Source organism: Caloenas nicobarica, chromosome 10 (assembly GCF_036013445.1).
Source record: "Caloenas nicobarica isolate bCalNic1 chromosome 10, bCalNic1.hap1, whole genome shotgun sequence".
NCBI classification, from domain to species: domain Eukaryota; kingdom Metazoa; phylum Chordata; class Aves; order Columbiformes; family Columbidae; genus Caloenas; species Caloenas nicobarica.
In genome coordinates, this window is record NC_088254.1 from 23,287,980 (window position 1) to 23,311,096 (window position 23,117).

The window sequence follows — 23,117 nt, forward strand, 5'->3', positions numbered from 1 at the left end:
GTTGTTGTGGATCTTCAGCTTGATTCCTCCGACGCTGGTTTTCCAGCCCCAGCAGCAACAGACGGCTGGACACAGCCTGGACAGATGGCTGGACACAGCCCGGATAGACAGCTGGACACAGCCCAGACAGACGGCCGGTGCAAGGAGGAGGAAGAGGAGGAGGCGGGAGGCAGAGCCGCAGCAGGAACGGGACGCAGACGGCGGCACGAGAAGGTGGTTGGGCTGCAGTGCTGGGGGGCAGCGGGAGCTGCAGCGGAGCCACCAGCAAACGCAGCAGCAAGGAACGTGGCGCTGAACCATCGGCACTGCCCCGGAACACAGAGCAGAGCGGAATTTGTTTGACAGAACAATTCCCCTTAGAAATAAAATTCTCTAAATATTGGATCACTAAATAATGAAGGGTAAAGTGCTTAGTGACCTAAATTAGATTCCTTAAAAGGCTACCCACCAACATCAAACCATGGGTCAATACAGGCCATACTTCAGCCAAGTACTTGCCCAAAACACAGAGGCAAGAGATGGCTTGACAGATGCTCATGTCTCCCCTCTGTAACTCATATTTCCCCCTTCCTTGGCAGATTTTGAAATAAGCCGTAAACCCATATCAGCTTCTGAAGGACCAGCCCAGCAAAGCACAAGGAGGGAGCGCGGGCTGGGACCAGCCGCCCATCTGGGCGGCTCTGCCCATCTCACCCAGCACTGACCTCCTTACCCCAGAACTGTTGCTGCTGTGTCCAAGTCCCTTCTGTGGAGCCCTAAATTAATCCAATTTTAAGAAGTCAAAATAAAAAGCCAGAAGCCTCACATACTTCAAACAACTTAATTTATTAGAACCCATAAATGTTGCTTTCATTAGAAGAATCAAGTTAACACCTAATTCAGGGTGAAATTACATTTTAAGACAAACAAAAAATTGTAGTGCTTAATTACAGTATTTACTGCAGACTGCTATTCTGAGACTCCTGGTACAACTGATCCTTCTCTCGGGGCATTAGGACGGTCCAGCGGTTCATTTTCAATGGGAAGCACATCGCGCCGTGCAAAGGGCTGGTCCCCCGCCTGCCTCCCCCAAGTATGGAATGAAGAGCTCAAGCCTCAAACAAAGAGAAAACCCTTGAGATGCATTGCCAGAATCTGAATTTTTTATTTCTTGTATATTTAAGATTGACAGAAGATCCCTGTAGCAAAAAAAAAAAAAAAAATCATTGAAATTTCTTTAAAAGGTTCACTAAATTGGCATTGAGTAAACCTTAACTGTTACTTCACATTGGAACCTGAGTACAGAGAGAAAGTACAATCACCCATGTCCTAGGCCCTATTATTCCTTTTCACAGTAGCCCTTTTAGAGAAGCAGGCTGGGTTAATAATCTTAATTTCCACTACCGCAGATCAACAGAATCATTTCCATAAAATCCAGAAAGTGCTTAAACACAGAATACAAAAAGTAGCTAACTTACAAACCTTCCGCTACAGAAAATCAGAACGTGGAACGTGGCAGATGTTCAGAGATCTGTACTGAGAGTTAAACGTAGAAGCCGGTGAGCGCGGAGGACGATGCGCTGGAGGCGGCGACCGCGGCCGAGGGCAGCGGCTCCGGCTGCTCCTTCCTCACCAGCACACCCGCCCTCCCGGCACACAGACATTCCTTACGCGCTGTGCTCAAGTACTTATATTACCTTTTCAAATAAGCTATTAGTTACACAACTTTTTCAGGACATATCAAATTATTAAAATCCTAACACCACCCATTTCCAGCTCTAGCGATGAGATTCGGTCACTGGATACAAGAAGTGGTACTTGGTTCCCGGGACTGTCCAAGTCTTTCCTCAGTCACATGAAGGAAGGAGCAATTATTTAAACCTTGTTTCATTCTCGACTGATAGCTCACCTGCAAACACAAACCCACAGCGCTCCGGAGCAGAGCTGGTGTGAGGGTTTGTGCTGGTCCAGGTTTTCCTGTAGAAAAGGAGTCCTTTGGCTGTACATCGGCTCCACAGCCTTTGTTATGAGAGATACAAACTGTACAAGTTCTCCAGTTTACAAAGTGTTCTAATTGCAGAAACAATTCAGCCCGTATTTATAATATCGGTTTTACATGTAAAGATTAATACGGATAAGGTACAGTCTAAGTAATTGGCTCAATGTAACAACAAAAATGTAGCTTTAATACAATCTGCAATAGTACAACTATGTACATATGTACAGAACTGTTTCCTTCTGGTACTTGGCTGACTTTGACTGGACTCATCACTTTTAGTTATCGGCTTCCTCTCAAGTCAGAAACGCTGCAGTAACAATGGTTCGGTGCCGCAGCACTTCGGGTTCCTTGGTGAGATCTCTCTGGCCACGTTCCCGGGGGTCCCGGCTCAGAGAACTCCCTCCCCAAAGCGCGGCTTGCCGTAATCCGCCAGGTCGTTCTGGAGATCGCGTTCTTCGTCATCTGCAATTAAAATACTCAGATCAAATCTGATGTGATACTGCTGAAAAAATATCTAAAGATGCTTTCCCAGGATGTGCTGCCTGCGCAAACATCCCCGTCCACGCTGGACGGGGTGATGGGGGAACACGGCAAAGGCGCCTGGGCCGCGGCGCTGGGGAGTTGGCCCTCGGAAGAACTGGGACTTCACTCTATTTAGTATCTTCGGCTTTACTGCAACCGTGTTGCAGAGATTTATTGACTTAAGAGATCAGAGAACCCATTAAACTTACTCCTGTAATTTGAGAACCTTTAAAGGTTTCCACTGAAGCCCCGCTACAAGGTCAACTACCCTGGAAGTTCCGCTGCCATTTTTAACCATCTCCAGAGTTAACACACTGAGGTTTTCCCAAGCACGAGCACCTCCCGGGACAGCAGAGAACCAGAGGTGAGCAGCGACCCCTTCCACAGACCTGGCACGTCCTTCAGCCACAGGATTCTCAAGAGAGACTTGTACAAACATCAAAGGCAGCTCTCGACCTTTCCAAACCTCCTCTCAATGACTGAAACAAGCCAGGCTCTGGGTCAGTGCTCAGCCCACCGGTCTGACAGCCCTGGGAGCGGGGCAGGCGATGTGGGGGTTCCCTCACAGCTCTGGGAGCGGGGCGGGCGATGTGGGGGGTTCCCTCACAGCCCTGGGAGCGGGGCGGGCGATGCGGGGGGTTCCCTCACAACCTGCTCCCAGCTCTGGCCCGGACTGAAGCACAAAGACACTTCAGCACGTCGTTCAAACCCAGAGGGACCATCTCTCCGCACTGCTCTACTCTGTCCTACTTGTTGACTCCTTGGACTTTGGTTTTTAATCCTCATGAAAAATTGTAAAATTAAAAAAAAAAACACCTTGTGCATCTTCAGTATAAGCATTTACTGTAGCACATCATCCAAAAAATGCACATTCAGTATTTTTTTCGAGTGATGTTCTAAAATGGTAATATTGTGCATGCTACCTGCCCTAATTCAGACCTCTCCTGTGTGGGTCCCCAGCCGCTTTCCCTCAATAAGTGAAAAAGCCCTAAAACTTCCATCCGTTTCAGTTCATAAGCTTTTGCTGCGTTTCAGAGCTGTGTTCCTTTATATTCCAGAAAGATGCTTGTTCGCAGGGAAGCACAGTTGAGGTTTACGGACGGTCAGTGGCTCCCGAGAGGCTGGTGCCCGCCAGCGTGCCACACACCTTGGTTTGGTACAAACCCACCGGCGCAGCGTGTGGACATGCCTCGATTTCTATAACCCACCGCAAACACCTCTTTCCTGGGGTAGAAGCCAACAGCTTTCCCACATCACCCGGCGGCTCCAGCAGGTGAAGGAAGGCGAGCAGGAGCACCAGACTGGGCACCAACACCCACAGCAGCCCGCCTCCCAAAGCTATTTGCCTCTGATCATTTCAGTCTAAGGCCCACACATTTCTCATGGCAACAAAAAAACCATGTTTAATTAAATTGCTTTGTTTGCACATGCCACATGCTTTATTCTAACCTGATGCAAAAACCATGTGATGTTTTTCTAATAGTTTTTTTAAACAGAAATTCAGGGTTTTTTTCCTCCCTAAACAATTATAACCCCCACAATTCTATCCTCTCCTACCCTGTAAACAAATTAGTGTAAAAGTAAAGCAGACACTTTTTCTAAAATGCTCCCTCTGGAAGTACCACTTGCCAATGCTGTACGATTTATATCAAATAGTTATTAGGAAATAATATAACCCAGGGCTTGGAAAACAAAGCCTGAGGTGGTGAGAAGCCCTGCCCGATCTGTTCTCCCAAGATTCTGTCACTTGCGCCACCCTCGTTCCGTCCCTCGTGTCCGTCAGTCCCGCGGGTTTTCAGCCCGTCCAGCTCAGGCCAGCAGGGCCGCAGGGAAGCGCTTTTATGAGGCCACTTTAGTCAGAGCTTTGAGTTTTTCCAGCACCCCTCGCACAGCAAGTTGCACAAGCACCATCGCTACAGTTTTCAACAATTTTCCACCACTTGCTGTTACCTCGTCCCCGCTGCGCCCGCACGCACAGCGTGCCGGGTTTGCCTGTTCTGACCACATCCCCGCTGGTAGGAGCCGGCCTCCCGCTCCACAGACATGGCTGTCCGTACGTCTGTCCCTTCGTTTGTACCAACAAATTACAACCCGCTAATGACCCACCCACAGGGCTGGGCAATCCAGCGTCACTGAAATCTGCTCCTGCAGTTTGGAGCAAAAGCAGCAGAACAGGCCACATCTTCTGGAGCAGCAAGTTGTCATTTTTATCACCAAGTTAATTAACTGCCCAGGGTTCCGGTCCACACTTCCCTTTTGCTTGGTCAGGAGTTTCAAACTACTGGCCCAGCCAAAAAAATGCTTATACTGCAGAGTTAGATACATACCCACAAAAATCAGGTGCTTTTTTTATCAGCTTTTCCCATTAATTATGCTTGGATACCAGTTAAACTACCAGCTAAACCCTTGCATTATGAGGATCAAAATCAGGGTGCCTGTAGAACTGCAGTTTTGTTTCTTCCCCTTCTGCTCTTTATTTTGCACTTTCTTTAACTGGAAATACCGTGTATGTTTAGGTAACTGTTGTGACCTAGTGCCATGCAAGCCCTGCCCCACACAGCCCAGGACCCCGACCCCGGTGGCGACGGCAGCCGTGGGGCAGCCCAGCGAGCAAGCGACGCACGAAGCGCATGCAGAACATGGTGAACATGCAGGTGCGGGTCGTGCTACCACCAGACAGAGGAGTTGGGCGGTTTGGTTAGCGAGGAAAAGCAGGAGACTGTTGAATCTGTGTACATGGCATGGAAATTACACTTGGAATTGCGGCCGGAGCCCTCCCTGCGTTGCAGCTCAAAGCAGGGGAGACAGAAGCAGTAGTCAGAAAACGTTATTTTATCTTAGAAAATTTTGATCAGCTAAAAAATAGTGAGGCTTTACACAAATTCAACAAGTAAACTCAGCATGGATTGTATTACAATGGGATGGAGACAAGGCCCAAGCTCACCTTGGACGTCTTCTTCTCCACCATCACCATCCTCTTCCTCATTGTAAGCCAGCTCAGCCTGCTTGTCTGCCTCGTACTCACCCACGTTCCCATCATCCCCATTATAATCTGCCAGTTTAGAACCCTGCTGCGGATCAACAGGGGACTCATTCTCATCAAAGAATCGGCCTGTGAAGTAGGCAAAGGATTAAGTCAGAAGCAGAGAGGAAAGAAACAGGGAGACTCGAATCGCAAGCAGGCGGCAGGGGAAGAGTCGGGCGCTGTCGGGGTTTCAGCTGGAGAAGGGGGAGAGAACCAGGCGGTTCTGGATCAGCCCCTGCAGAAAGGACGTGCTCGGCCCTTCGCTGTTTGCACCTTGTGATACCTGATGGTTCTGAGCTTTGCTCTGAGGAAGCGTCCAAACAACAAGCTCCATCTTCGAGTACCTACAAACACTAATTCATTTTCTTAAAATGCTGAAGACCACATAGTGGAAGGTTCTGTATCTAGACTCATCTCTGAGGAGGACTGGCTTTTCTCCCCACACAACAGAGCCACATATTGCTGAGCTGGGACACGGAGATGTCTGCAGAGCGTGCACCGTCCCGTCACGGGTCACAGTCCAGCAGAGACCCGCCTCGCATCTCTGAGCTGATTTCTTTAACTACCTCATTCATTTGGCTTTGCACTCTGGTTTCCTACTAAGCTTTATTTTCAAAACATTGTGAACCCAGTATTTTTGTCTCCCAGCAAAGAATTAAGAATAGTGGCAGATAGTGAAACAACACACAAGAACAAGGAGGATTAGCCAGAGCTGTGACACGAGCCCGTGGAGGTGAGCGGTGCTGTGGCCGCTCAGAGCAGATGTTCCACGGGGTACAGGGAGATCTGTGCAAGTCCCAAGCAGTTCATTCCGCTTGCCCATTGCCTAAAGAACGCAACAAGGAGTCTGCAGAGGATACCAGCCTGAAGGGATTATGAATACATGAAAAAAATAGGATTAAAGTGCAATAACAGTCCTTACGGGCTGGAAATGGACTGAGGCAGAAGCCTACTGAAGCAGACGTGATTTGCGGTGGGAGCAATTCAACAGAAAAGTAAAACTGAAGAATGTGATTTCAACATTAGGATTAAAAAGGAGGTTGGGGTTACAATGGACAGGTGTAAAAATGAAATTATTTCTTAAAACAATGAAAACTGTCATATGTGGCAGTTTACAGAAATCAGGACAGAAGCAATCACATAGGGCTCATCTGGGTGGGGAAGAAGAGCAGAAGAATCACATCTAGCGCAGCTCGAATGTACAGAAACAACTTTCCATTACGTTCATACAATAAGCAAGCACCACCTATAATCTGTTTAGAAATCAGAAGTTTAATGTATCTTTCATTCTCTATTCATTTCTAATTGAGTCATCCTTGCTATCACTGTTTGTATTTTTGGACACTGCATCATATATAAAAAACAGACAGAACTGTATGATTTGCACATGTTAAATATAAAACAAGCTATGGAAAGACAACTGAATGCACTTAACTTAGAGAAAATCCAAGCCTGTAGATATGCCAGAGACACTGTGACAAAGCAATCCGTAACGAACCGAAGGAGCAGCACCAGGCAGCGCTGTGACCCCCGGCGAGCTGGCGCTCCAGTGCAGCTTCGGGCCCCGTCCCCCACTGCAGGTGCTCCCTCCTGCTCCACGTGTTCGTATTTCAGCTCGAGCTACTGCACAGCGAGGGAGGGCCGGGAGAGCCCGAGCACGGAGCTCCCAGCAGCTGCTGGGGGCTGGAGAGCAGCCCCAGTGCCCACCATGCAGGGCCACGAGAGCCCGAGGCAGCAGGCGGCTCCTTGCACAACCCGAGAACAGCAAAACCCAAACACGGGACACACAGAACACTCCTGGGATACCAGGTCTTCAGAGAAAGACCAGGAATCACTGGTAGCCAGACCCAGCAACACACCAATTGCCTTCTGAAACACACAGACAAGGTCGGACACCTCGCTGGTGGCACAGATCTCCCAATCACTGCGAACGAGTGTCCGTACCACCGTCATCCCGCGGACTGGGAGGCACAGGGGAACACGCTGCCGTAAGCACGAGAGGCCAGTGACAGCACGGGATGTCGCTGATGCTAAAATCTGCAGGTGACATTTGCTGAAATGAATTCTGAATAGACATTAGGGGTATTACTGGGCCTCATAAACACGCTCAGAGCAGCAGCCACACGCTCACCACCAAGGACCTGCTCACAGCTCCTGCAGCGCAGGCTGCAGGTTTTGCTGCTCCGGCTTTGTGCCAGGGAAGAGAACAAACAGTGATGCTGCTGCCACCAGCACTTGTAGGTTCTGCTTCTGCTGAAACGGAACGACTACAATGTGCCCACCTCTGGACCTGGTACCAAAGTTGCTCTTTAAATCTACACTAGCAAAATAAAAAAGGAAAGTATCTTTTGGGAAGAAGTTCTCTGATTCTGAGATAGGACAGCTGCGACAGATGCCCTGACCAACGCTGGCTCATACCGAGGCCTGAAGCTCGGCAACCAAAGCCCTGGCACAGAACCATACGGTGACAGTCGTGTGGCAGAGCGGGGATGGATTCATCACCCGCAGACCTGGCAGAACAGCCACTGATCGACACGAAACAAATCTACAGACCTGGGTTAGCTATTGCCATACGCGATCAAGTCTCTCCCTCATCAAAAATTATTACAAATGTGAAGGAGCAAAGAGAAAAGGGACAGACTAATTGGTGATGATGCACACTGAGTTCCCGTTCCCAGCCTGCGATGGAGACACGTCAGTCGCTGCCCCTGTCCCCAGCGTGTCCCCCCGGCCCCACTGACCCCCTGAGCTCTGCAGCCCTGCGGTCACTCGGCCCGACCAGCACAGGGGCTTCACGAAGCTCCTTTGATAAACTAAACACTTGCAAATCTCAGAATAGAGTGTGGCAGCAAAGCTCGTGCAAGTTTCTGCCAGTTGTGAATACACCCATCCTGCTTCAGTGGAAAGATCCATGAGTGATATTAAAATAACTGAGGCTTCCCTAAAGATCCGTTCCTAGAAAACAACAGTAAATTGATGTCTGTTCCCTGCCTCTTCAACCCCTGTCTTTTTAGGGCTTTTTCCCCACCTCATACTAAAGCCTATCGGTTTTTTTCCCCTTGAATTCCTTCCAGCTTCCCACCATCATTCTCTGACATTTAAAGCCCAAGGAGGCCCCAGGAGCACCAGGTGAACCAGAGCTCGTTACTCCATCCCGTTATCGTACCTGACATTGCTGTTAGCACATCCCAGAAGAAAAACCTCACTGAAATGTTTGTTAGTGACTAACACCCACTGCTGACCGCAGAGTTTTTAACTGAACTGCTGACTTGCTACCTGTCACTTATTCTCCATTCTTGATCGTGCACTACTTTTATACGTACAAACTTGTACATTGCTGAAACCACATCTCTTCCGTTCTTTATCATCCAGCACTCAAATACAAACAGTACCAAAAGCTGCACCTTTGTAAACCTCACAGCAGCTTTACAAATACAACTCTTAGTGACACCCATGCCTGGAATATTCTTTTCTTAAAGCTGTGCACCCACCAAACAACAACTTCCTGACCAGGCCTCCATTAATTTACCTATGACAAAGCCACATTCCTGCGTTTATCACAACAATTAATTCAGAGTTTCGTGTTCTCAAGAGTGACCCTAGCTTTCAGGATTACTTCCTTTCACTAAAAGCGATTAATGATTCTATTTCAACAAAGTTGCTATTTCTGTACCGCACTTCATCCAGCCCACAGAACACACACAGGTGTCTCAGGAGGCTCTAGAATCCTTTGTTCCTCCCAGTTTTCGTGACCTGAAGGTGGCTGTTCTGACCTAATCACTTGTCATCTTGGAGTACAGACAGATTTTAATCAAGGAAACCAAAGCCCAAGTGAAAGCTACTTAGCAGTGAGTACAAAGAAATGTAAAGTTGAATTTATAATAACGTTGTATTTAAGTCATATAATACAGTGTGAGTATAAGTAACTCGGTATCACGCATGTATCAAGAGTCTTCACTTAATCTATTTAAATGTGTAGTAATTTCCAAAATCATCCCAAAATTCCTATAAGCATTTTTTTTTAAAGTGACTGAATATATGTAGGCAAGATGTCAGATGAAGGCCTGTCTTTCAGCCAGGAACATATGACATTTCTTTCCAGAAGGCCACCCGCTGCCATGGTTCCTGTTTGCCAGACAGGCACTATTACAGATAGAAAATAAAGTGATTTTCTTAATAGATTGAAGTATGTGATACTGGCCAACTTACTTTGCTTCATCTTCTGCAAGTCACTAACTCTGCTCTTTGGGATTTTTATATGGTCCGTCTCAATTTTTTGTTCTTTCTGATTTTCCATATTTTCTTCAAAATTTAAGTGCTGGAGAGAGTTTGGAGGTATCTGCTTCACAAGATCAGCGTTTCCGTCACTCTCACTGTGCAAACCTACAGAATAAGGAAGCATTTGGCTTTTACGTGGTTCCAAAAGAAAGCTATAATGTTACTGCAAAAGATAATTCATCACATTTTACTATGCAACCAATCCCAAGCTGTTACCTTCTCAGCTGATTTTCTGATTGTATTTAAGTGCTTGATGAAGCCCAGAACAATAACACATTTATATATTATTTTTTCTTTATCCTCCTGCTGATTCGGCTTTTCAAATCTACCAAACATTGTCTCAAGAGCTGAGATCTGAGAAGGTTGCAACAGGTCACAGAAGTTATGCTAAAAATAATAAGCAGAATCCCGGGACTACATAACCACGGAATAGAGAAAACCCTGGTCCCCCTGAAATTCACATCAACCTTCTGTTGATAAACTCTAAGTTCAACAACGTGAGCGGTTCACCTCCTGTCTTTCATGTTTCCTCTTTTATTAAAGTCAAAATGAAGGACTGTCTCACAACAATAAAAAGAAACAAACTACTTAAAAGATTTGACATTAGGAAACAATTAGCTTTAAATGTGTATCCAGACTTCGAGCCCACTCATTTAGGTACTGTAATCTTCTCACACATCCACTGCAAAGGGAAAGAAATTAAGAAATACTTCTGTTGCCTTTTTGCCAAAGAACCAGTAATGGGCATAACAAGAAAAAGCTGTTTGGTCATGTCACAACTATATTACGAATGTTATACTTAATGGTTGTTAGCAGGACAGTATTTGAACGTGCCACTTGCAGCACAGATATAACCTGACGTTCTCTTGGACACTAAAGCAAAGTGACTTGATCCACGAGCATTGCATTTAAGTATATTTTCTATGGATTTGTGTCCTTTCTAACTGCAATTCTTCTAAACCCTTTCGCTGCAGGACTTTTAGTTCCCTCAGGTCCTAAACCTCCTCCACATCACCCTCACGTGAGCTGTTCACAGAAACACTGAGCAAGCGATAGTTTCATCTGAGTCTGGCTACCGAGAGATCAACAATCAACTCCCGATGATGCGCTGCAGCCCTAATTAGCACCCTAAGGAAGAGTCCTCACTTCAAATACTCTCCTCTGCCCAGTGGAGAAATCTTGAAGCCCTTAACCTTTGAGACTTCTAACTCTCAAATTTGGCTGAAGTTGGTCAAAATGCTCAGAAATTATTGGGTGGGGGGGGAATAAAACAAGATCGTAGAAGCAGCAACCCCAGTGCCTTGGGAAGCCAGACTAAGGATTCACTCAACATTGTACCCAGCAGAAATCGCTTGTTTTTCTTTTTGTAATCATATCAAATGCGAAAAAAGGGGCAGGGGCCGTGTACATCTGACATTCATGAGATGGCAGCAGATATTAAATGGTGCATTTCCTACAAAATGTTGACTTGTTACCAGCTTATAAGAGTTTTACCTGGTGCCAGATTTGGAGCATGGGGCTGTTCTGTTGGCAGATTTATAACAGGTTGGTGACCTTCACTTTTAGGAGCTGAAATATGTGGCTTCTTTAAAGCTAAAACAAAATACGTGAACAAAAGCATTAAAAGAAACAAACAGACACTATGTACCAGGTTTTCCTCTAACAAGCCTGTAAACTTTTGTTATTGTTTTTTTTTCTTGTTTTTGAACCATAGATGAAAATGTAAAATACAAGATTTGGGGCAGGGGGAAGGGAATTAGCAGAAGCATTCCGTTTTGAGAATTCAAATCTCTAAAGCACAGTAAAATTTACCAGGTTTTACACCCCACTTTCATTTTATTACCATAAGCAGATTTTAAAACTTCGCATTTGCTATGAAACACATGGTATTCAAACAGAACGTATACGCTACCATGAACCCAAATGTGAAAGTATTAGAATATTTCTCCTCACCAGTGGGAGTATCTTCAGCTTTAGCAGGGTCATTATCTTCTATTTCAGGCATGCCTGCATCTCCTCCTGCTTTGAGTTTCTCTGTAAGACAAGAATAGGATATTCTGCCTTATTAACCTTTCCATTTGAACAGTGAATTTCCCTCTTGTGGAAGGCTCTATGACCAGAAGAAAAGTCCTTTATTCACAGAACATGTCCCATATCAATAACACAACTACCACACTCCTCCTATTGTACCATCGCAGCGGCTGAAGCCACCTTTGGAGCGGCGCTCCCGCGCCAGTGCGCTCTTCAGAAGAGGATGGGAGCAGCTGTGCTGCTGCTGGCAGCAGAGCCGGACCAGCAGGAGCCCGGCAGAACAGACACAACTGAACCAAGAGGTGCTGGGTCAGCAGCACGAGCCGTAGAAACAAAGGGAACCCATCTGGGAACCCATCTGCCCTTCGGAGCGGCCTCCAGGCAGCAAACAGCCGCAGTAGAGGGAGCAAGGAGATGCCAAACGAACCAACAACGGGCATGCAAAACTGTGCAAGGAACGACCTGCATAAAGGAGAGGCCGGTCTCTGGATACCTGTAAACTAACTTCACACAATCATATGCAGCTAATCGAGTTACCTGAGCCAAATAATTCATTGTTCTACATCACAGAAATGCACAATTCTGTAAGATAGCACAGGATACAACATAATAGGCCCATTACCTGTCAGAAATGACAAAAAAAGGAAATACCTTTGCCATTTACAACGTGATCTGAAGGCTGCTCATTCTTTGCTGCGTTTCTATCTTCTGCCTCTGGAACAGTCTTAGATATTGCCTGGTCATCACTATTGGGACCTACTTCAGTATCCTTACTGGACTGACTTTTTTGTGTGGCCTGTTAGAACAAATACATAAGGAACCAATATTAAGCACATCCCTGAAAATCACAAAACAAAAGCCCTCAAATTCAAGATGACCTTGTGTAAGTAAAATTACATTTACGGATTAGATGATCACCAAAGCAAACAGCAGCAGAAGTCCTCTACATGCAAACCTGAATCCTGAGGGCAGGAGGTGAGAGTATGGACACGGAACCAAACAGAAAATGTAAAAAACAGCATGGCTGTGTGACATTTATATTGGCACTTGTAGCTCTTAAGTATCACACAAACAGGGTAAGGCCTTGAGGGTCAGGGCAGAGACTTGGAAACAATTCTAGGTTTTAAGAAAGATCCAACTGAAATCTACTTCAAGTCTGCCTTATTATTTGAGATGTGTGTAAACCAAGTAAGGAAATGAAACTTTAAGAAAAGCAGGTTATTTCATCTGTTTGTAGGAAAGAGGCCCATATTCTACTGGCAGCTCGCGCCATGTAATTACACCCTTGACACTATTCAAAACCCATTGTTATTTGCATCACGTTAGCACCTCAAGGCCCCCACAGAGATCATGTTCCCCTTGCAATAATCTGTATACGGCCGTAAGAACAGACTATACATCCTACCCTGGAGAGCTACAACATAATATCCATTTTTCAGAGAAGAATCTGAAATCCCTAGCAATGTCATCATGTAGGAAGGCTGTAGCACAGCCAAGAACTAAGGCAGATCTTCAGGGGTCAGTTCATTGACTGAGCAAAACAGGCAGCTCTTCTTACACTAATAACCCCGAGGGCTGCTCAGGAAAATATTTAATGAAAAGTCACAGGAGAAATGTCCATATATCTGAAATGCTGAGTCAAACAGTGGACCTCGGGCTCTTCTAATTTAACAAACAACTGAGCTGCATGTTACCTTTTGTTCCCGTGCAACCTGGTCCATTAATCTCTTCATGTTTTCTTCATGTTGCAGTCTCATTTCCTTGATCTGCTGCCCACACTGCAGACTTGGTAAGAAACACATTATTAGTTATATTTCATTCATTGTATCTGCTCTCCTACAAATAAAATAGGGGAAAAAAATATGAAGTGGCACAAAAAGCCAAACCTGAGATATAACTAGAATAGTCTGTCCAAAAAGCCTTGTCCTGGAATGTGTGTGGAGTGGAAATGGACTGAATACAGAAAGAAAGCAGAACTGGAAAAACTATGGACAGAGCAGAAAAACAATAAAATAAACAGAATGGCCTTGAACATATTTCCTCCAAAAACTGGAAAGCAACCGAAAAGTCAAGCTTTGCAGTTAATCTGTCAGCAGCACATATTAAATCCACTAGGAAAGCAACGTGTCTCCCATGGCTGTCAACACAGAACCCGCACAGCTACCGCTACCAGTTCCTGCCACCAAACCAGCCACCGGGGCTGAACGGCACAGCCACGTGTCCCGGCTTCCCCAACGAGCCACGCACACCAGCCCCAAACTCCTGCGTCCCACAAACACTCAACACAGCACGTACAGCGTGTTCACAGCACATACAGCCTGTGAAAGTTTCTGACATTTTCCTGAATGTAAACCTCCCTCATTCCTCAAAGCTCCAGGGGCAGCTGTTCTCCCTCCTCCTCCCCCAAACACTTAAAAGGCTGAGGTCAACTTAAAATTTCCATCTGCGCAATGCCTTCAACTTCAGCTGAATAAAATAAAATTATGCTTTTAGAAATATAGCTTTTAACAACCCTGGCAGCTTACAGAACTGTGTCAACTAAACTCTCCCAAGTATTTGTTAACCAAGATCTTCATGTTATAAAAAAATGCAGTGACTTAACATCGTCCAATGCTGAACAGTTGCAGTAAATCAGACTTTTCTTAGGTCATAGCTCACTATGGGGGGAGGAGAACACCACAAAAGACAGAACTTTAAAATCAAACAACTAGCTGAGTCAAAGTTACATCAAGTGAGTACACTCCAGTTTGAGGATAAGCAGAAATAGGATTAATTGGCACTTTTTAATAAATACAGACCTCCATTGCACACAAAGCTCCAGTTGCTAACACTCTTGGAGACATACCTATCGTATTCCAGTCTCCGTGCAAGGTGAGTATTGTTCTTTTTGAACTCGTGCAGCTGATCTTCCTGGCGAATGAACTCCTGACGTAATTCTGCTAGTTGTTCTAGACCGAAAAGCAAAAATTAACATGAATATAGAAATATAAGAAAAAATGCCCCATGGTGGATACAACTTTCACTATTGCTATATAAGTTTAAAATTTGCCCAAGTTTTATGTTATTTCTTCTAGATATATGTTAGGCATTCTTTAACTTCAAAAAAATGCCACTTTACATGTGTATGCCAGATGTCACCATGAATTATAGAATAATTCTTCTGATACTGTGCCAAAGCCCCTAAGTTTTTCTTTATCTTTCCATTCAGAAGACTTACACAATACTATGTCACCTATCTGTTGGAAATCCCCTTAATTTCCTGAAAGACTCTGTTATTCTGAGCAACACAAAAGCACTAATATGTTACTTTAGGCAAGATGGCCAAATGTTCTTTTTGTGCAATAAATGAACAAAGGAAGGTACCTCCACGCTACCCATAAAACCAACACATATTTCCTGTCTCCACGAGTAATTGCTCTAGAAGTTCCTCTCCCTGCTCCTCAGGCTGCAAAGAATGGTGAGGTTTCCCCGTTTGCAGCTGCGAGCGCCCAGCTCCGGCAGCAACGCCCTGGCTCTGCCCGTGGCACAGCCACGACGTCGCGGCACCTGTTCCAGGCACAGGGAGACCACGGGTGTCGGAATTGCGTCTGTATAGATCAGCCTTCAAAGATGTTCTCTGGACCTTCTCTAGCCCAGTGTAAGTATTACAACGCTGCTGATCGAAAGTACACTGAGCTGTGCATTTGGTCAGGAAAACGATGTCATTAGTGTTTGGGAAGGATCAGTGCCAGGACACACGCTCCTGCAAAGTCTCCGAGCCAACGCTACAGTCAGCCAGGTGGGGTAATAAACAAATGCAATGAGATGTCACGTGAGGTGATGGTCCAGCATCACTCCATCTTTCAGTAAAATGTATTGTGCAGTACCTAGGCAGTTAAAAAATACACAGCTTCACAGTCTGACCACAAATTCCTTACCCTTCAAACGATGTATGTCTGCCATTTGATAGGAGATGTTGTTCTGCAGCTTCATCTGAAAGGAAGAAATACTTATAGAAATACAGACAATATCAGGTGCGTTTGTTTTCATTGTAAATCCAGGGCACGTAAAGGGTTATCAGAATGACATATACAAAGTCCTTGTAAATCCAAGTCGTGTATATTTAGTTAAGTGTAAGCGATATCACCAACCTAAATGCTATATTTAGGCTTTGCTAACAAGGACTTAAATTTATTTCCAGAACATGTTTCTATCAAAAAAGTAGATTCTGTCAGGACTAAAATAAACACACTGCATCTGACGCTGCAGGAGGAGACACAATTTCCAACGTCAAAGCATAGGCATATAAAAATACACAGCATCATTAGCAAAAACAATTTTTACCTAAAGCATATTTAAAGTAATTTTTTTAATGTGATGCTACCTAATATTCATAGCACACATTTTATTTTTGAGAGAATCTGATACCAGTAAACTTCCACAACAGCTTCTAATTTAGAATTTTTAGTAAGGAAAAAATAGCAGTTACAATACATAAGAAATGCATGTACACAAAGTCATTAAGATGTTTGGTCTTGTTCTTACATTAAGACATATGCAAAGACAAAAAACAGCAGAAGTGAAGAGAAAGCCGCACACGTGGAACATACTGAGAAAGGGTGAAACGCCCCACAAGTGCCATCAGGCAGCGCTAAGGCTGTGATGACTGTTTTGTGGTTCCCCGTGGGTGGAGCAGCGTCTCTAGAAGGGGCGCGGGCAGAGGGCTGGCCCGCTGCGGCGACCCCTGGGAACAGCCAAGTGACACGTGTGGCACAGGGGACACATGCACACTATGGCAAAGCCAGACGGATCCTGGAGCTCAGAGTCCCAGCCGCTTCCCTGCACTTCCTGCCAAAACAATCCAAAAGGTGTCTGCCCTCGCTTTCAGGCTTCCTCCACCTTCCCCGTTACCACATTATTCATTTCTTCACAACATTTCACATAATGTTTGTGGGGTTTAGCAGAGGCACGCAGGCTCTGGGCTGCCTGACGCAGCCTGTCCCGTGGGGGTTGAGGCATTTATAGCTGTAGGAACTGCGGCCGTCCAGGAACTGCCAAAATGGTGATTTTCTGCAGAAGGCGGCAGCCAGCAGCACCGCCGCAGCGCCGGCTCCTCGGGAAACAGCCCCGGCAGGTCGGGCATCGCTGGAGCGCGGGATCCCTGCCCGACACACGGGCCGTGCCAGAACGCCGGCCACTTCGCAAGGCTTTTCCCCCAAAACAGAATGAATGGCAGATGACGCAATCTTGCGGTAGCCTGAGAACCCTGACTGGATTGCTCTGAAACACAACACCAAATCCGGATACCCAGCGGGACACATCTCGGTGTGTTACAGCCAGGCTGCTGAGCAGCAGCTACAGGTGTGCTCTGCCCCCAGGCACAGGATGCACAAAGAATAACCAGGTAAAGCGCCCGTGCTGGGCTTGCTGGATTTATTTCAAAATGAGCCCTGTGCTGGGGACCTCACACAGAAGCACAACACAACAGGAACCGCCGAGCCTTTCTGTTCCAGCAGACACCAGGACACGGGAACAGGTACAAAAATATCAACAAAAGTCTCTTCCTCTATTTTGCAAAGCCACTGGCAATAACAACCAATTTTTTCCCATCTTCCACTCCAATGCAGTTCTTTCCCCAGAACCTGCTAAATCTGCAAACCAAGGAGATCCTGGGAAGCAGCGGGTTCTGTTTTCAAACCTCCATCTAGCAAAACCCACAACCCTTCCCACCGCCGCTCCTGCTCATCCTGCAAAACATCCGACTGGCGCTGGGCTGGGCCGGCTGGGCTGCCTGTCTGTTAACAGGAGTTTGATGTGAAGACAGCATCAGTTTTATCACACAATCTTGCATTTTGGTTATTTTGAGTTGCAGAGAAAAGTGACAGAATTTATATCCAAACCAGCCCAGCTGACAGCAAATGTCCCTCATCTGAAGGATGGAAAGGGAAGAAGCATTTTTATGATTCATGGGATCTGTTCCACCTACAGACGATAAAGACGACATTCCACAAACCATGGCGCAAGTCCAGTTCTTTCTGAGCCACGTCCGCTTCAAGTCTAGACCTACTTGTACTCTTCCTATTTCTCAGTGGCTTCTCAGACCCTTTCCAAAGCAGTTGGGGTGTATAAAAGAAATTCTCTGTAGCTTAATGAGCTCTGCACAGGGAAAAAAAAAAACAAACCAAAACCAAAAAACATGAAAAATCCCGTGCACGCTGGAGCTATGTACGTGCAAGGCAACCTTCCAGCACTGTCTAAATTCGTAACAGCTGTCCTATAATGAAAGGCAAGGTAAGGAAAAACATTAGAGAGCTTATTTCTGTGTACGGCAGGAAAGAACACTGGTCCTGATGACATCAGTGGTAAACTGTACACATGCACCCGTATTTCCCTGCGAGCCATTTCTCTGTCTGGCCAGACCCGTCTCCGGATCACCTGTGGAAGCAGCACGAGCTGGGCCCCCGCTCCTCTGCACAGCTCCGGAGCTGGGACACTCCCAACGCGCTGCTCCGGCAGGAAAGCTGCTGCAAGTCCATTTGCACAAGGGTCTATATGCCACAAATCCACGACCTTTCTCTGTCCACTGCCTTTTTCAGAACAGACAGTGCTGTCATCAAGCAACTAGCACAGTGTTGCAGGTGACATTGTGACCATCAGGAACATGCAGTCAGATGGAAGATGCACTCAACATCACTGCTGTAAAGCTACAACTTTGCAAACTGCGGAGCTACCGATGAGTTTTGGCAACAAAGAACACAACCAGCCACTCCCAAGGATGTTTTACTGAATGGTTTCACCCTGTGAAGCACTGTTTCCAGGCAGCAGCCGAGGGCAAGGCTGTCCCGCACACCTCGTGCCAGCCGCGCTGTGCAGGACACAGCCCGGCCCAGGGCTGCACCAGCACGTCGCGGCTCCAGCCCCGCCACGGGCACGCTGCCACCTGGAAGCTCTGCACCACACATTCCTGCCGTTCTACTGGTTTGTTGAGCTTATTGCAAAGGGATGTGCACAGTTATGAGAGGGGGAAAAAAAAGTATTCTCAAGGTATGCTGCAAAAAGCATGAAATACCCAGGGAACTAACGCTCAGTCTGCATGGATGCCCTCCCCAAACCCCCTCCCGTTCGCCTCCCCAGGAGCTGCAGAGCAGGAGAATTCCTCTGGTTTGTCTAAGGGCCAGCAGAGCACGAGCTCAGCAAGGTGAGCACAGGGTGATAGGAGAATTTCCAAGAACACATGCCATTTTTTTTCCTGCTTTTTTTAAGCACAAGACAATAGGACATGCTCCTGCATTTGCTCTTAGGAGCAAACAATAGTCTGGCGTAGCGTGAGCAGCTTGTTACAGCAAGGGAGGAGAGAGCCCAAGGTCTGGGCTGGAGTACAGATACTGCTGAGCTCCAAGGAACCCGCCCATGGAAATTAGAGTTGCCTCAGCCCTGGGAAATGCACATTTCATCTTCGGGACCACAGGGCAAAGAATCTCTTGGGAAGCCAAAGGAGCATCGAGCAGAATTGACACTGTCATTCAAGCCCTTTTTTGGTCAGATACTTTATGCCTGCTACTCATTTTTTTTTTTTTTGGTAACAGATCTTTATTCTCTACTTTCTAAAGTACAGTCACTTAAAGGGTTTAAAAAAAAATAGGATTGTTTCCACTTAGAACATGACAGTAGCTCACATGGGAGGAAAAGAGAGAGGGACTGTGACTGGTTATCGATAAAACACACTGCTATTCTTGCCTACTCAGGCACATGGAACATTTTCAGCACAAGTGAAAAAGAAACAATATTCAAGAGCAAGTAGCTCACATGACCTTAAATGGCACCTTCTGGAACAAAGAACAAAGATATGGGGCACATGCTGCAGTATGCATACAATTAATAAAATTAATTAGTGAGGTTTACTCGTCACATCTTGCTTTCCCCGTGCTCTGCTGGTGAGGTTCCCAAGTCCGAGCGCGTTCCAAGCGCAGCCAAGTCTACAGAGCCCTCCAGGGTGCTCGGCAGGCGGTGTCTGCACCAACCCGGGCTCTGCCTGCCAGGGACCTTTGCTGCACACCCTGACTCACACTTGCATTTTCTCTCCTGGCGTCCTACAGCAAAACATTGGATTTCCCAAAAATACAACACCCTGCAGCCTGGGGCAGTTCCAACACACCATCAGCCTCCGGCGGAACTGCCCTTTCACCTGCCCAGCCAGGAACTGGGTTATTCAGTGTCTTCAGCAGCCGGAGAAAGGCAGTTCCAGCTCTGGTCCATGACTGACCACCTCCGGAGTTTTCAAGCTACTACCCAGGCTAAACCTATTTGTCGTCTATGTGCATGTAAGAGATCAATTAAAAACAAACAAACAAACATCACAGCACAAAAACTCGAACCAAAAACCCCAACGGTTTAGAAAACTATTAGTTTTCTGTCTTCTACAAGGGGAAGCATCTTTAATTAAAGCTTAACTGCTTTAATTTGAGTTCAGCTCCTCTTACTTATCAGACTTAACTATTTTGGTATAGAATACTTATTTATAAATTAAACTAGATTTTGTAGTATCACAATAGTTTTAATCACAATGGTGTTAGTTGCATTCATTTCCAATGGAGAACACCAGTATCCACCATCACATATCTAATCAGGCTTTTTTGTGCCAATCTCACAAAAAATTAAGAAATAAAAAAAACAGGCTTGCTGAACACACAAATAGCTAAATTTTAATGGTTCGGTGGGAAAGAAAACATAACTTTAATACAAACTAAATCAATTTGAAGGAGTCTCCAATTTTGTAATGAGATGTATGTATTCAGGTTTTCTGTGATAATTAAAACCATTTTCTTGTACTGCTCATCGAATGTGGGGTACGAAAGAGCCAAACAAACCCAGCCAGTAACAAGCCCGAGTGTGATATTTCCATAAACGCTACTGTGATAAACAGTGTTCAATTAGCAGAATTATGAACTGCATGCAAATAGAGCACACGCTACCGCACACAGCCGAGTAAAAGAACTGTCCGCTTGACTCTGCGAGAGCTGCTGTGCCGATTATGAAAGCGGAACAGTGAAAGTTGATGCATTCACTCATTTTCCCTTCCGCAACAAAAGAAATCCCCAGGCCACGTCCACATAAAAGGACAAGCTGAATTTTGCATTAGCTGCTCTCTTTGGAGCTAATGAAAATAACACGTCAGCAACAAGAATTTTTTTTCAAGTATATGCTGGCCACAAAAGAACCAGACCCAGACGTGCAAGGTATTTTGAGAGACAAGCTCAGGGTGCTACACCTGAACATTAGACTTCTTAATTTTCATCGAGGCGAAGCAAACTGTAGTTTTAAGGCCACCTTTTAAGGCTTTTCGACCGATCACAAAAGATCAAATAATATCAGCATAGGAGGAAAGGTCATTAAAAAAAACAGCAGTGTGGAAAACAGCGAGCTCTCAAGAGTTTTCATTGCCAGCACACACACTGCCCTTGCCAGACATTTTCAGCTCTTTCCAGGGATGCGATCATAGAATCATTTTGCTTGAAAAAGACTCTTAAGACCACCGAGCCCAACAACAACCTAGCTCCAGCCGGATCGTCCTGCAAACGTCCCAACAGCGGCCAAAGAGGCGCCTTCGGGGGCTCATTTTCCCCCGGCCGCAGCCAGGCCGCCGACATGGGCGGGCAGGGCCCGCGGTGTCCCCGGGCAGGGCCCGCGGTGTCCCGCTGCCCCCCCGCGTTACCTTGCTGTCCTCGCAGCGCTTCACCTGCCCGTCCCGGGCCTGCAGCTGGCTGCTCAGCTGGCTGTAATCCGCCTCCTTCTGCTCCAGCTGCTTCTTGTGCGAGTCCACCTTGCCCAGCAGGTCCGAGTTGCGCTTCTCCAGGCGGCCCCGGGCCACCTCGGTGCGCTTGGCCTGGCTCTGCAGCTCCGCCAGCTCCTCCCGCAGCAGGGCCTGGCGGGACGAGGCGCTCCAGCAGTTGAAGGCGAGGACGCCGATCACCGCCAGCAGCGCCACGAACACGAGCGACGGCAGCCGGCCGCCCCTGCGGTTGGCCCCGAAACCCACCATGGGGGAGGCCGCCGGGCGGGGGCTTCACCCGCTCGCCGCCTCCGCCCGCGCCGGAGAAGAGAGGAGCAGGGCCGGGCAGGGAGGCTGCTCAGGGCGCCGGAGGGCGGGCGGAGGCGCTGCCCCGGGGGGCCGGGCGCATCCCCGGCGGCGGGGCCGCGAGGGAGAGGAGCCGAGAGGAGAGCGGGCTGCCCGGTGCGGCCCAGGGGAGCGGGCCCAGGGGGGCCGGGCTGTGCGCGCTGCCGTGGCCGGCCCAGCGCCGCTCCCGCCCCGCGGGGAGGGACAGGGACACGGGCAGGCCGCAGCGCCGCGATACCGCCGCCCACCGCGCCGGCCGGCAGCGGCCCGCCCGCCCCACCCCTTCCGGCTCGCGGCCCGCCCCTTCCGGCTCCCGCCTCTCGCGAGGCAAGCTCGTGGCACCCTCGTGAGACTGCAGCCACGGGGCGCGGAGGCGCCATCTTGTGCCGGGAAACGGGGCGGCGGTGGCGGGACGGGCGGCTGTGGCGGTTGTGCTGAGGGACGGCGGGTTTGCGCCCCCGGGGACACGCGCACCACCCCCCGCGCCCGGCAGCACCGGGACCCCAAAGGGGCGGACTGGGGCGAAATAACGGGCGGTTGGGGTTGTGGGGAAGGAAGCGGAGTAGATCCCTCAGTGCTTCCTCTGAAAGGGGTTTCTTGAGGAAACAGCATGTCTTGAAATTATCTGAGGAGATTAGTTCTTTGTTTTGTAATAAATACTCAAAGTATTCTTGATCAGGTTGTCTCACAAAGCATTAATGCTTCCCGTCGCCGTGGCAGCTGGCGTCTGGGGGCACAGGGAGGCCGAAGTTGGGGCCTGCAGAGCTGTGTCCTGTGCTCGGGACCCGTCGGTTCAGAGCAGCTGGAGCCGCCTTGCGATGTGTGAGGGCCGGCAGGGCATGAGTATGCAAGGTTTTGCTGCCTCAGAGACTTATTTTATTTTTCTGTGATAATATTGAAGTAACAGTTCTGCTCCATCCCTGTGGCCAAGCACCTGAGGCAGGAGCAAGCTCCTGTGGTACAGCACACGCATGAGACAGTGACGGTACCTCCATGCTGTAAAAGTGTTGAGAGGATGTGGGAGAAACAGAAGGGGGTCAGTTTTCCTCCTAAAAGGAGGAGAAAGAGTGATGTTGGATGAATAAAGTAGATTCCTTTCCTCAGATGCAGAATGTGTCAGCTGTGATGGCTCCCAGGTGAGGCTCAACAGGGCAATCAGGGCCAAGTTAGAGAATGCTGGTAGCTGGTTT

General features: G+C 47.4%; 1 protein-coding gene across 3 annotated transcripts; it reads right to left on the reverse strand.

Moving 5' to 3' along the window:
• Nucleotides 1–806: 806 nt before the first annotated feature.
• On the reverse strand, nt 807–22,208 carry GOLM2 (golgi membrane protein 2). 3 transcript variants are annotated; one of them, XR_010606748.1, is made up of 11 exons: nt 21,526–22,208; nt 15,752–15,806; nt 14,680–14,782; nt 13,529–13,619; nt 12,486–12,630; nt 11,757–11,837; nt 11,298–11,396; nt 9,735–9,908; nt 5,445–5,612; nt 1,889–2,440; nt 807–1,178 (listed from the first exon to the last, which is right to left on the reverse strand). XR_010606748.1 is itself a non-coding variant. In XM_065641795.1 (10 exons), the coding sequence occupies exons 1-10, from the start codon at nt 21,850–21,852 to the stop codon at nt 2,367–2,369; spliced, it is 1,317 nt and encodes a 438-aa protein (XP_065497867.1). In that variant the 5' UTR covers nt 21,853–22,208; the 3' UTR covers nt 807–2,366. The 3 variants fall into 3 exon arrangements, 2 of the variants coding, with proteins under 2 accessions (XP_065497867.1, XP_065497868.1); XM_065641795.1 differs by having other exon boundaries at nt 807–2,440; XM_065641796.1 differs by lacking the exon at nt 5,445–5,612 and having other exon boundaries at nt 807–2,440.
• Between the last annotated feature and the right edge of the window lie 909 nt (nt 22,209–23,117).